This window comes from Staurois parvus, unplaced genomic scaffold (genome assembly GCF_062004578.1).
Source record: "Staurois parvus isolate SC_StPar_1 unplaced genomic scaffold, SC_StPar_1.0 ptg000031l, whole genome shotgun sequence".
NCBI classification, from domain to species: Eukaryota; Metazoa; Chordata; class Amphibia; order Anura; family Ranidae; genus Staurois; species Staurois parvus.
Window position 1 is genome coordinate 17,583,326 of NW_028317827.1, and position 15,191 is coordinate 17,598,516.

General features: G+C 40.5%; 1 protein-coding gene across 1 annotated transcript in view; it reads right to left on the bottom strand.

The window, feature by feature from the left end:
* Window positions 1-15,191, bottom strand: part of LRP2 (LDL receptor related protein 2) — a 295,072-nt gene that overhangs the window by 157,422 nt on the left and 122,459 nt on the right. The window contains exons 17-22 of the mRNA XM_089660407.1: window positions 11,479-11,671; window positions 8,487-8,612; window positions 7,682-7,812; window positions 4,397-4,534; window positions 2,919-3,200; window positions 1,390-1,629 (exon numbers count right to left, since the gene is read on the bottom strand). Of these exons, the coding sequence (XP_089516533.1) occupies window positions 1,390-1,629; window positions 2,919-3,200; window positions 4,397-4,534; window positions 7,682-7,812; window positions 8,487-8,612; window positions 11,479-11,671 (1,110 nt within the window). The remainder of the gene's footprint in view (window positions 1-1,389; window positions 1,630-2,918; window positions 3,201-4,396; window positions 4,535-7,681; window positions 7,813-8,486; window positions 8,613-11,478; window positions 11,672-15,191) is intronic.

Here is a 15,191-nt window from a genome sequence, read left to right on the forward strand (position 1 = left end):
GTGTGCCATGGCTTTTTTTTTCCATAAAATTCAAACACTAATCCCCACAGCCACAGAGGCTGTTGGGAGGGCGAGCCTAATGGGGAACTATGAGATTAGTTCTCTATCAGATCCACCTTCTTTTGACTGAAACCGGGGGAATTTGAAAACAGCTATAGAACTGAGTGGCGGCTATTGATCCGTCTACTACTGTGCAGTGTCAATCAACAGCAAGGTGGACCTGATGGGGAAATAGTCCCTCATTTCTGTATCAGGCTCTGCCTACTGCACCTCACTGTTGGCACAAGTACCAACAATTTTAGTGTGGCGTTCAGCCCAGCAGGACTCTAAAGCAGCTGTTAGCAGCTCATAGACTTTTACAGGTTGCCAGTGGTGGGGCCGGCTGGTGCACCTGTGCCTTTCACTTGCACTTAAACGCTGGATTCTCATTCGCTACGGCTAAGCACCCAGAGTGCAGAAGACTTTGGGAGTTTCCCCTGCTGTTTCTTAGCAATCTATTGATATCCCATACCCCGCCCGATTATATGATGAGAGATCTCATTTCCCCATTACACACTCACCGGCCACTTTATTAGGTACACCCATTCAATTTCTTGGTAACACAAATTGCTAATCAAACAATCACGTCAGCAACTCAATGAATTTAAGCATCTGGACGTGGTGAAGATGAATTGCTGAAGTTCAAACCGAGCATCAGAATGGGGGAGAAAGGGGTTTTAAGTGACTTTGAATGTGGCATGGTTGTTGGTGCCCAACTGACTAGTCTGCGTACTTCAAAAACTGCTGATCTCCTGGGATATTCACGCACAACCATTTCTAGGGTTTACAGAGAATGGTCCGAAAAAGAGAAAATATCCAGTGAGTGGCAGTTGTGTGGACAAAAATGCCTTGTTGATGTCAGAGGTCAGAGGAGAATGGGCAGACTTGTTCGAGATGATAGAAAGGCAACAGTAACTCATGTCAATATGGACTCTCTGAGGAATGTTTCCAACACCTTGTTAAATTTATGCCATGAAGAATTAAGGCAGTTCTGAAGGCAAAAGAGGGTCCAACCGGTACTAGCAAGGTTTACCTAATAAAGTGGCTGGTGAGTGTATGATGAGAAATCCTATTCCCTCATTATATGATGAGAGATCCCATTCCTTCACTACATGATTGTGTCTGATAGCACAGAAAATATTGGAAGCTTCTATTTTGCAACATAGAAGCTGAGTTTTTTCCTGCTATAGACTTGTGCAACTCAAATGCATTTTCTTACAACTTGTTGTTCTGTTCCTGAAATTATACTGTAGTTACATTATTTGGTCAGATTACATGCAGGTATAAAACAGGAGACCTTCAGGTTCTCCAGAGTTAAGGCAGATATTACAAAGGAAATTGGGCACTTACTGCAGTTCACCTCATCAGATCCATCTCCGCAGTCATTATCTGTATCACAGAGCCAAATACGAGGAATGCAATGGTTATTACTGCAGGTGAAGTAGCTGCTTGGACAAGATTGGGGACCCTGGGTGGGACAGTTCTGCTCATCACTGCCATCAAGACAGTCATTGTGTTTATCACAGCGCCAGTTCTGAGGAATGCATCGCCCATTACGGCATGTAAAGGCTCTGGAGGAACATGTGATATCTGCAAGAAGGAACAAGGACTGACACTGATTAATGTAACAAAGGCTTGCCTTACTTTCAGGTCTTCTTAAATGATTTTTTGTCCAAATTTATTTTAATATTGTATTTACTTAATATTTATTAAGGGATGTTTTATCTCCTTTAATCATTGAGTTAAATCCTTATTCATTTTAATTTTACTTAATACGGCTTTTACATAGTTACTGCAGCCCCAGATATTCAGCTAAAAACAAAAAGCAAAGAAATCTTTTGACTACAAACATTAGTAAAAGTGTTAGGTGACATTCAATTAAATGGACGCAGAAAAAAAACTGCATGTATCACCAGGATTAGATCCATTGTGGACAGGATTGATCACAATAAAGGCATTTTAACAGATTTCCATAAACATGTTCAAAGCATGCACACCAGGTGCAAATGTTATAAAGAGCATTCACTATATTTGTTGGGACTTAAAGGTTAGGAATACCTCTGAATTTTTAAAGTAGTTGTATAGTTACATATACCCGGTGAGGTGACTGGCCTCAGGTGATACACAGAGATAAAACAAATCCTCCTACATAAGTTGTACCTGTTTATCTGCAGTATTCTCTTCTCTACAGCCATTCAAAGTGCAGAATTTATACAGATTGTCTGAACTTTTAGAAAGCAGGGGGCAGGGAGCTGAAGTTACACTCATTAAGAAGAGCTGAGAGCTGACTGGAGGGAAGGGACACACACTCCTTCACACAGGAACAGAGATGAGGCTGTCAATCACAGGCTGTGTGCTGGAGCTCCCTTCCCCATCACCTTTTTATGTGTTGATGTCAGGAAAATCTGTCAAAAGTGATTTATGCAGATAACAGAGGAATGAGGCAACAGACAGAAATGGCACTGAGGGGTTGATTTACAAAAAACAAAGAGTGCAAAATCTGGTGCAGCTGTGGTGCATGGTAGCCAATCACCTTCAAACGTCAGCTTTATTAATTAAGATACGACAAAAAAACACCTGAAAGCTGTTTGGTTTCTATGCAGAGCTGCACCAGATTTTAGTAAATCAACCCCTTAGTGCTCTGAATTGAGACAAGTGGATGCTATCGAGGGATATGCTTTGTTCACATTACATTTCAAAGGTTTAAAAACACTTTAATCTTTCTAAGCTTCTGTGGTATTTGGCATTCAAAATGTTTCTGGGATGCATCAAACAAAGGAATTTTTAGACATAGTTTTAAAAAATTGTGGTTACAATGGGGCTTTCCTTATTAAATAAAGGCCTTACTTTTTATGATTATTACACAGTCTGCTACTTACTTGGTGATCCGCAGCCTTGCTCATCACTATTGTCATGACAATCGTCAGACCCATCACAGCGATAATAACCTGGCACACATTTGCCATTGGCACAGGCAAATGAATACTGTCCACACTGCAATGTTGGGGGTTCATTTGATGGATCCTCCACACAGATGGCCTGTCCAGAACTTAACTTCATCCCATAAGGACAGCCGCAAACCCGCTGATAGTTAGGGGCTGGGAAACAAAAATGACTGCAATCTGCATTTGGATTAGTTGGTCTATTGCATTGATTTGAACCTGTGATAAACAAAAGATCTATTATTATTTGAAGGCCAAAGACTTATTTTACCAATATAAAAAATCAAACCTGCAAGCAAAATAAACTGTAGCTTAATTTTATACAACAAAAGATATAAATGGAAATGCATGTGAAATTGTTAAAACACATACAAGTTTCTGTAACAACCAGGGTTCCATCTTGCTTGTGTTGCCAGTGCCATGGTCTTTGTTGCCCTGTTGCCCAACCTCTGGTCCCAGAAGCCACAAGCAGCCCTTTGAGACTTACCTTGCAACCCTTGGGCCCCATAAGACATTTCCTTCTCAAGGTACTTCTCAAGGACTGACTTCTGCTAGTTAAATAGTTTGCTGTATTTCTTTCATACTTTCTTACTTTTCTGTACTTCTCTGTACTGTCTACTGCATATTCTCATTATTCCTATTCTCTATATTATTTTTATTCTGATCTTTTATATATTGATCTTACTGAGAGTATTAAATACTGAATATCTCCTATATCATGTCTGTAGTCTCTGATTATCTCCTGTGTCATCACTCCCACTGTAGCATGCCCACCGTTTCTGACCATCTTATGTAGCATGGCTGCACTCTCTGACCATTTTCTACAATGTGAACAGTCACTGACAGATTTATGTATCATTATGTACACAGGAAACAATGTGCCTTTTAGTTATTTCAGTGTTCTTGAGGCCCCTTTCACAAACTTGACCACCACTGGTCTGGTTTACATAAGGTTGCTCACTGGTCTGCTCCATCTAAATGTTCATCAAACTTTTTCATAAATCCTACATGGGTTGGTATCACACGTCCAGCCACCGAAGGAAGCCTAAGGTTCAGTGGCTGCCAAAAAGAGTAACCTTTTCAGGACCCTGACTGTGATGTTGATGAAATAGTTTAATTCATTTCTTGAGTATGGCGCCTTTCGTTTAAATCGTCAGCACTTGTATAAAGCAGATGATCAGCTGCAGGATAATTAGTTCTGCTTTGTGCTTAGATGCTGCAGACAAATATTTAACATGGCTTATCCCAGACTGAATCTTTGTTACACTGTAATATTAAAGTGGCCACAAACAGAATTATAAGAATACATTAATTTGTTCCCTATGGTTTGTAGTATTATACATACTCTTCTATTTTTTACATGCCCTATACAACAGGGTTATCAAATTCACTGCAAACATTGTACATTGACTTACCTATTTGGATACCCGCATCAAATGATTTCACATGTGCAATATTATTGATTCCACTGCGAATAATTGTCATCTCCCCTCCATCGTATTTCCTAATCCGCACTATTCCTTTCAGCCTCCAGTCTGTAATGTATGCATAACCTAGACCAAATAATGATAAATAACTTGATGTACTGCTTCTGGTTCATGAAGGGGTGACTTCTTAATAAAATATGAAAAAATAACACACACTGATACATTTTATTTGTTACATAAAAGCCAGCTATTTTAAAACCATTTATTTTAGTTTTAGATGAGTGACGACGTGTTATATACTCTATTAGGTTTTTATTGCATGCTGTGTCTCTGCTGAGGAGATTTTTCTTCCATTCACATGTCAGAAACAATCATAACATATGTATCATAATCATAACATATAACATACACACAATCATAAACATCATGTGAATGAAACACTAAAAAGGGTGCACTAGCCTAGTGCATTTTCAAAAACACAATTTATTTAGAACAAAAAAGTAAATGATTACACTCACAAACATAAGAAACATTAAAAGCTCATCAAATGGGGGATGCTCCAGCCAGAATCATAAACCATACTCTAGAGACCACCAGATGGCATCCGAAAATGAACTGCAGGTGTTGACGCTTTTCAAGGACATCCCTTCTTCCTCAAAGATCCTTGAAACGCGTCAGTTTCTGGGGTTAATTTTTGGATGCCATCTGGTGCTCTCTGAGGCATGGTTTACAGTTCTGGTTGGTGCCTCTCCTGGTGCATGGGATGAGCATTTAATGCTTCTTTAGTTTGTGAGTATAATCATTTACCTTTTTTTTTCCTAAATAAATTATGCTTTTGAAAATGCAGTAGGTTAGTATGCCCTCTTTTGTGTTTCATTATACAGTGTTTTCGGATCACCCCAGTCTAAGGAGGACTTCAAGGGATAATGTAAGGATTGATGACGCTTGTATAGGTCTGGAAAACCAGAAGTAGAGGCCATTTACCTCCACTTTCTCACACTTCAGCACAAAAGAGAGCTGTTGTTATTTTTCATGACCTAATGTGAGCTGAACGTCTTGTACTGCTGTCTGCCGTACACTATCTATGTGTTCCACTGGAGAATCTACTAGAGCGCTAGTGACAGCACTACTGTCTTCCTGGCTGATTCTTCATTGGAGTATGCAGAACAGAGGCCATAAAAATGGACTACAGATTATTAGGGCAGAGGCCATTTTTTCTGCTGGCCCAAAGACTTCAATGTCTTGACAGATGATCCAATGCCAAATTAGCAAAATGTAAAAACATAAGCAGGCTGGAACAACACATTGAAGGATTTGCTAAAAATATAGGAGTAATTTACCATGTTTGAAAAAAATGAAGACCACAAATGAGGTTACCACAGACAAAACATGCCACATACCATTGCCGCCCCTCTAACACGTTTCCCCCATAGCAGGGCTTACACACCGGTCACATCAAACCTTCCTTTGAAATCATGCAACTTACAGTGAAGTCGCATGATTTCAAAGTCAGATGACCTGCCGATTTCAGGTGCGATTTGCAAGACATCTGATACATCTATGCAAATCGCACCAAAAGTAGTGCATGTACTACTTTAGAAATCAGTGCAGCTCCGACCAAGTCGAAACCACACTGACATGACCGCTCTAATTGTGGACAACAGGATGCGATTTGGCATGCAATTTGCAAGTCACATGGCATGCAAATCACATGCCAATTTGCATCCAGTGTGACAGGGGTCTTAGTCATAGAAATAGATCTCTGCTATAGGTGAAATGCATTAGAGGGTCGGCTCCAGGTTGAAGGCTGCAGTGTGTGCTGTCTGTTCAATAAACTTAATCGGATTTTAAGAACTCATGGGCGCACAGGTCCAAAACAAAAAGGTAAAGTGCTACAACCCTTGAATTTCCAACAGAAGGAGAAATTTCACACTGGTGCATGGCTTCCAGCCTCCACTAGCCATATGCAAAGACAATCAAATAAAGCATGGTCAGCAATTTGGTAACGAAACAGTATAACAAATTATTTATTGTATTTTAGTGGGGGTAAAAGTTCCAGTATACATATAGCTCCTGATATGTAAGGTCCTTGATCATAGCTAACAACAACATAAAATGTTTTATATTGTTGTTAGCTACAATTAAGGCACTATGGTGAAAGTTTATGACACACAGAATAGCTGAGATTCAGAGGATCACAGCTATTCTCTGGTCATTTACAGTTTATAACACCCAGGAGAATATGTTCAGCCCTTCTCTGGAGATCTGTGTTCTCCCTCCAGATTCTCCAGCCCAGAGCTGGAGAATCGGAGGGACCGCAAACTAAGCAGAGATATTTTACCTCTGCTTAGTAAACTGATCTTTTACTGTAATCTCGCGAGATTATAGTAAATCAGCCGTTTTCCAGAGTTTGTAGACCGTTCTCCAGCGTTTTGGAGATCGTTCTCCCTTCGTTCGGAGAACTGCTTCATAAACTGCATTCACAGGAGAACTGTGTTCTCCAAGAATGCCGGAGAACTGAGCAGCGATCTATTACCGCTGGTTCATAAACGGACACCTTAGTGGCTGAAACAGATTAGTGGCTAAATGTGTACTGGAACTTTTACCCCTATTGAAATACAATAAAGGATTTGCTAAACTGTATTGACACAGCTGACCACAGCTGTTATAGCTGACCATACTTTATTTATCATTGGTGCATGGCCAATTTTGGTGTCCTTTTATCATGCAGCGGTAAATGATTGCTGCTCAGTTCTCCGGCATTCTCAGAGGAGAGAGTTCTCCTCTGAATGGCTTTTCATGAAGCGGTGTAGATCATTTCTCCGAATGAAGAGATAAGCAATCTACAAACGCTTTGAACGCAGGAAAACGACTGATGTTACTGTAATCTCCCAAGATTACAGTAAGAGATCAGTCAAACACCGTTTACTAAGCAGCAGTAACTTGAGTTTCCCCCGATTCTCCAGCTCTGGGCTGGAGAATCTAGAGAGAGAACACAGATCGCCAGTGAAGAGCTGACTTCGCTCCTTCATATGCTCGCCATCTGTCTGCTGAGATGATCAGCGGAGAACATGTTCTCCACTGATCATCTCTGTTTCCTAAACCAATGATCTGAGATCAGCAATGATCCTTAGGATCGCTGCTGATCTCTGTTTCATAAAAGGACACCATTGTCTGTGTTGAAGAGTGGTGTGGTTCACAATCAGGCTCCTGGGCTTCACTCATGCAAACATGCAGAGATCGTCCAACCACAAATGAGGGTGGTCACCTTACCTCCATAAATTGTAAGTCCAAATGGATGAGTCATTTGTGTAATTCGACTAAGAGTTTGCCTGTCTGAACCATCATAGTTGCTGTGTTCAACTTTATCAAAGAAAGCATCCACCCAGAATATGCGCAATGAACTGTAAAAAAAGAAAAACTGTTATTTATTGTGTCGCATCTATCGCACAGACCTTGGATTGGATGGATCTTGTAGACCTTTTCTACATTGTTTCATACCCCTTGAATAATTGTTTAAAAAAATTACAAAAAAATATATTCAACACTAAAAACAATACTTCAATGTGTTGGGAATAACTATTCTGAGATTATTTTAAATATTTTCCTAATGATTTGATACTAAGGGGTGTATTTATAAAGCAGTGAATGTGACTTGCTGTGTCTTATAATATACAGTGAATGATTATTCAATTCTTCTTCTTCAACTGCACTATAGAAATAGTTGTCAATAGGTTGTCTGAGGTATGAAATATCAATATGGTGGCCTCCAGCTCCAAAGACAGAACTTTGGCACCCTAATCTCCCATTGCAGCATGCAAGCCTGACTTAGATATAGAGAGCCTTAAATTGGAGGGACGTTAATATTTGCATGGTGTGTGCAAGGTCACACAGGAAAATGTAAATTGTTATCTGCAGCCTTAATATGTCATTGACAAGGAAGGTTTACTTCTATAACATTAAAATAAAATAACCCTGAGATCATGAATTTTGCCTTATAAGAGTGCTTACTGTACTCTTTCCCAGACAGCTATGCATGATAAAATATCTGTATCTTGCTTAGACAATTAGCAGTTACCCCCAGTCCATAGCTAAACCATTTGGCCATCCAAGAGATGAGTTCACTATTGGTGAAGCGTGAGATCCATCGCACCAAGACCTCATGATTTTTGCTGGTCGGTACCAATCGGTCCAATACAGAAACCTAAGCAAACAGAATAAAGCATAAAATATAATAATGTACTTACTGTATAATACTGCATATAACATACTCAAAATGCATTCTCCATTCTGAGATTCTATGTGCTAAAATACTGAAGGAACAATATTAAATTGTATATCCACCTTACTGTACCTGTATGGTTGCTAAAAACAAGAAGTGGTTTTAGGCAGTGCAATTTTGGCTCCACAACAAAGAATGGAGCCAAAAGTAACCGGAGTGTACTATACTATGGTAAGTACTGACCTGATAGCTCAGGTGATTGTTTTCTCTTTGAGTTAACAAATTTAAGGTAAGGAGTTAGGGGGCTAAAGTGTATCTGAACTCATGGACAAAAATGTAATATTTTGCAGTTCAACAGTTTTTACATGTGGTGATTGTTTTTTTTTGTGGGATTGTTCCCTTTATTACCCCCTGCTGATTCAGCCAGCAACACATTTCCTGTATTAGGATGAAAATGCTAAATCACTGTACTGTATAAATAGAGAAGCAAAGTTGCTTACCTTGCTCTCCTGATTTGGACTAAAGAACACAACCACTCTCCTCATCTCCATACGATTTTTACAATGGGTCATGCACTTCTTTTGTGCATTCCTTGCATGTAGGGCTTTGAAATGAATGGGCTGCCCTAAATGCAACATGCCTTAATGCCTTAAGCAGTAACAGCAACAGTTTTTATTTTTTGCAATAAAGGTTTTACATAAATTAATAAAAGCTGATCATTGTAAGCCCCCTGTCAGTGTTATTTGTGTCAACATTTTTACTAAGGCCCCTTTCACACAAAGGGTCCAATGAGGTCTGCTTATCAGTTTTTCAGGTGCACCTGATTGGACCCTCCATTCCCCCCTATGGACTGGCAGGTGTAAATTGACTGGTGTTAATTTAGACCTTCCTACCTCCAATCCGATCCAGTCCTCTAAAAAAAAAAAAAAAAAAAGATCAGATAAGAGGGCAGTCAGGTTTAGAAGGAAAGCAGAGTCCATTTGTTCCTGGCTGTCCATAGAGCAGAGCAAGCTTTGTTCATGTCTTCTCTGCATAAACTGAGTGGACGTGGACCTGTCATCCATTAGCTCTGCTCTGAACAGTAGGGCATCAGCAGACAGATCTCCTGCTGATCAAACGAAGTCCACCCTGTGTGAAAGGGGTCTTAACACATTTCCTGGAAAGATTGGTCTGTTAAAGGACTGTAGCACTACCCCCTTAGGAGTCGCTGAAGTTTTGGGTCCCCCTACAGTCCTGCACAGCCAGGCAACATGCATTTTCCGGAGACTTGCATTCCAGAGACAGTGAAACATCACTGAACTTGGTTTTTTTTTGTTTTATTAGGGGTATTGAACTTGGATGGGGATTAGGGATATGTGAGATGTTCAAGGACAACTTCCTGGAAACTATGTACAAGTCCACAGAAGGGTTTTTCTCCTCTGAGATATCTCTCCAGCCTCTCCTGGTGTACCACCCCAAACCCCAGATAGTCCTTCTCTGTCCAGCAATCTGAGGGCTTTCCCTGGACAAAAGGATCCGGTATCTGCTGCCTTAAGAGCACAGTCCAGCTGGGGTTAGTCAGGTTTCCCACCCAAGTGCCTTCTCTTCGGTCCAAGAGGTGTAGAAGTACTCACTGTTCTTCTCCTGCAAGCTGTAGGTTGGTAGCTGCCTTCAGGCCTTCTGCTGGGCTGGCTCCTTAGCTCTACAGATGGTCCTCTCTCAGGGGGCCAGTGAGGTTCAGCTTTTTTCCTGTCCAGATCCCACCTGGAGTCCCCTTCCCATTCGGCCCCCTCCCAGGCTCCACGCAAGCCTTGTGCTCTCACATCGTCCACCCGCACTCTCCTTTCTCCTTTGAGCAGGCTCACCTATGGCTAACGGCTGTCCCAACCCCTTGCCAAGCCTCCTTCTTGGGGATTGGTCATGGTCCCTTAAGCATACAGATCAGCCACTCCTCACCCCGCCACTTAGTTCTAGAGACTTCTACAAGTCTCTAGATCAGGGGGAGGTACCAGATAGCTGATCTACAGAGCCTCTCAGCCCTGACCCAAATTTAACCCCTCTATCTCCATGGTTGCTACTCAGCCTCCTAACTAAAAAAAAAAATTAACTTAGCTCCCTCTAGATACCTAGGAGGGTGCTATAGGACACTTAAAAATAACAGGCTTGAAACTCATTTACATTAGCGGCAAGGATTGAAAATCTTGGAAAAAAGGGAAATTACAAAGCCACCACACCTAAGAATTGGTACGTTTTAATATAACAAATTTAAAATTTTTGGGTTTCAATACGATTTAGGCTGTTGAAATACCAGTGCTATGTTTATATTTGGGTAAAACTATAACATATTTTTGTTTTGATATCTCAGATTGATATTTTTAATAAAAGATTTCATAATTATGCTTACATATATTTTACAATTTTACCATTATTTTTACAGGCTAATGTGGTCCAGTCTAAGGACAAGTGTAGACATAGGAGATAAAACAGGAAGGATAACATTTCATCAGGAAGTAAGACACCACCAGCCATATCATTATAACATTATATCTCAGCTGGAGACGGTAGCACTCTAAAGTGAATAATGGCTCAGTGAGCCTGACTCTTCTAGCTTCGTATCAGTAAAAGAAAATACTGTTAGAAGACTTAAGTTTAAAGATAACTTTTCAGCATATTCCCACTGAGCAGCATATTACTTTACAGTCTTCTCATCTGCCAGCAACAGAGACACAAACAGTTGGACTTGGAACATACAAGATCACAAAAAATAAACAGCAAACATCCTTCATTAATTCTGCCTGTGATCAGAGCAATCAGGTTAAGAAAACACAGACGCAGAAAAAAAAATAAAGAGAAGGCAAGATTTGTTTACCCCATCACTGGATGTACTACAATTGAGCGAGGTTGATTTAAATTCTGAATAATGGCTCTTCTGGATTTGTCTGCCAGCCTCATGACACTGATACTCCTGTATCTTGGGTCCGTCCAGTAAAGGTTTCTGGAGATCCAATCAAACGCCAGATCTTCCACACCTTCCACCCTGTTGGCTGTGAGGATTTCCTTACCTAAAGAAAATGACAGAGTTGCGCTGTGATATATATTTTAAATGCATATTCCAACTTAACAAAAATAATAAATGCCCTATATTGAAAAAAGAAAAAAATGTGCATTTTTAACATTTTTGTATTTGAACCTACAAACACAGCAAATGTGTTGTGGTGGCAGATGGGACTTGTAGCCTCTCAATTCAAGGATCTCTGTGAATGGAGGCTACTAATGCACACCTACATTGAATTCACAAATAAACAGTAGCCTGCAGGGAGAAGCATTCGGAAATTCATGTAAGTGAAGGACGGAGGCAGTTTGGGGGTGGGGGCTGAGCAATGGCCCCATGTTACATGTCACACCTTAAATAAGAGTGTAACGTGAAACATGCTGTGAAAGGTGTACTTAGCCTTTAAAGTAGGGTCTAATTGCAGAAGAGGCAGATATGTAGCCTTCAGGTTCCCTTTGGTTCATAAAGATCTGGGGTACATTCGGAACCCTTATTCAATGCTTATTGTGTGCTCAACTTGCATTATGTACAAAAACAGCACTTCCTTACAACCCTTTTCATTATATGCTTTCCAGAATTGGCCTCCAGCAAAAATGTACAGATAAACTCCAGGTAAACTGCTAAATACAAAAATGAAATGCTTATAAGGGAGCTGCTTAACTGCTAAGGATCTATATTTCTTTCCATCCAGTCCACAAATTTACACAGCTCTGCCATAAAGCACTCACCTGTCTAGCAGGGCAGGGTATCTGATTTTTCTGCTGCAGTTTAATAGCACTCACAGGTCACCTCCATGACCTTAGCATGTGATCGGTAAGTGAAAGGAGAAGCAGCAGAGTGATGAGATTCTCTCTTTGTCACTTTGTTCTCACCTCTTATCAGCATGCTCTTTCCAGTGCAGCACAAATAATGGTTCCTTGCGCTGTCCCCCCCCTCCCTCACCCTGAGCTCTGCTACAAGGACTTCAGTGGGTTAACACCAAGTCGAATTCCAGTACTTACACTGGTTGCAATAAAAAATATATATATTTAAGGATGCATTAATGAATACAATTACTACGTTATTTTGTGTCTTTTATATATGCCTGGAGTTCTGGTATACTAGTTTTTTTATATTACAGACTAGCAAACCAAGAGCTGAATGCAATTTACAAATATATTTTTATCCACAGGGGAAGATTCCAATGTGGATTATATTCCTGTAGAGTTTAGCAGCAACTTTAGTTACTTTTGTGGCTTTTGAAAGAAATCATTTTATAGCAACAAATGTATTTATTACCCTACTACACAGTAGGAGCTGGAAGAAGCATCAATGGAATACAAATGGCACTGCTCTCTACTGAGAACTACAGTATACACAGCATACAAGTCAGTCCATGCTCTCACTCAGCATAGACAATAAATGTACAAGCATTTTAATTTCAGAAAGAAAATTGTCATTCTGAAATAAAAGTATGACTAAAGGTAAAACTTTGAAAGAATGTCATTCGCACTCCACTCAGCTCCTCTTACAATATTTTTTAATAATCAATAACTTGAGTACATACAGCATTGTCTCCACCCAAAAACCAACCTTCCTTGATATGTGTTCACCACTCCTGGCTTGCTCACAAAGACTTGTAAGAGGAGCTGAGTGGCATGTGGCTGACATTCTTTCATATTTTTAATGGAGAGTGGAGATGGACTACAATGACCAACACCCAGGACATCCATGTACAAGAGAGGTCAGTCTTAAGAATAGTTATGGATCTGTGTGTGTTTTCTGTTAAAGGTAAAACTTTTTTTAGCTTTGGATAGAATGGAAAGGGATTAGAATCACTGTCAGGGTTTTATTTGCTGACTGTGTCCCCATTAGGAAGATGCACCTTCTCCCACTGCCCTGATGCTCAATGTCACCACTAATGAAAGTGACGGTAAATCCAAAATTTTGCACTGCCAACAGAACAGGAATAGAGGGGCAATCATTCAAAGGGAGAAATTAGAAAACAGTGTATTTTCAGAAAGTGTGTATTTTGAGTTATTATTGCCATGTTTATTATACACTGATCAGCCGTATAACCACTGACAGGTTAAGTGAATAACATTGATTATCTTGTTACAATGGCATCTGAAAGTCGGTGGGATATATTAGACACATCAACTTCAGTTGTTCCTGGAGTTGCTGTGTTTAAAACAGTAAAAATAGGAAATTAAGTTTGATGCATATGAAGCTGCATAGCCGCTGACCGGTGAAGGTGCCCATGCTGACCCATGTCCACATCCAAAAGTGCCTTCAGTGAGCACATGAGCATCAGAACTGGACCATGAAGCCATGGAAGAAGATGGTCTGGTCTGATGAATCACCTTTTCTTTTACATTTACATGTGGATGACCAGGTGCATAATTATTGTTTACCTGGGGAAGAGATAGCACCAAGATGCAGTAAAGAAAGAAGGCAAGCCAGTGGATGCAGTGTGCTGCATTGGGCAATGTTCTGCTGGGAAACCTTGGATCCTGCCATTCATGTGGATGTTACTTGACACATACCACCTACCTAAACATTGTTGCTGACCAAGTACACCACTGCATGGAAATAGTATTCCCTGATGGCAGTGGCCCTTTTCAGAAGATTATTGATCCCTACCACACTGTAAAAATGGTTTGAGTACGGTTTTGGGAACACAACCATGAGTTTGTGGTTTTGACTTGGCCTCCAAATTCTTCAGATCTCAATCCAATGAAGCATCTATGGGAAGTGTTGGAAAAACAAGTCCAATCCATGGAGGCCCCTTTAAGGCACGTCCAGCTGCAGTTGTCTGCCTGCATCCTCTACATATAAAGTAGGGTTAAAAGCCCTGCATTGTACATGATGACACTGAAGGACCGCTCACAGAATGGAGCTTTAGTGAGAGAAACAGAGCTCTGGAGCATGGGTTAGGGTAAGTTATACTGCCTTTTTCTCTACCCTCTTGACATAATGAGCATGTAACCCTTGCAAGGGTAGACTTTTTCTAATTCCCCAGGTTGAGCTTTAACAACTGTGAGATCAAATTAAAGTGGTTCTAAAGGCTTAAGGTTTTTTACTTTAATGTGTTCTATGCAGTAAGGTAAAAAACCTTCCAGAATCAGCTCCTCCCAGCCCCCTCTAAATACTTACCTGGCTTGTGCCCAAGAGCAGCATCCCTGCTCTTTCTCTTCACAGGCACAGAGGCAGCAGCAGGAGCCATTGGCTCCTGCTGCTTCAAATCAAACCTAGTGAGGAGGGATATTGAGGCCGCTCTGTGTGTGTCTATGCATCCCGACTCAGCAGCAAGTATGTCTGCCATCATAGCAGGCTCTTGCTATAGGGGCAGACATAGAAGAGGAGGAGCCAATAGTGCTGGAGGGGACCCCAAAATAGGAGGTTCATTACTGCACTGTGCAATATCATTGCACAGACCAGGTGAGTATAACATGTTTATTATTTTACTACAAAAATGTTGCCTTTAATTATGCAATAATGCTGTAAATATACAAGTAAGACTTATACAGAAAACAGCATTTTTATAAAAA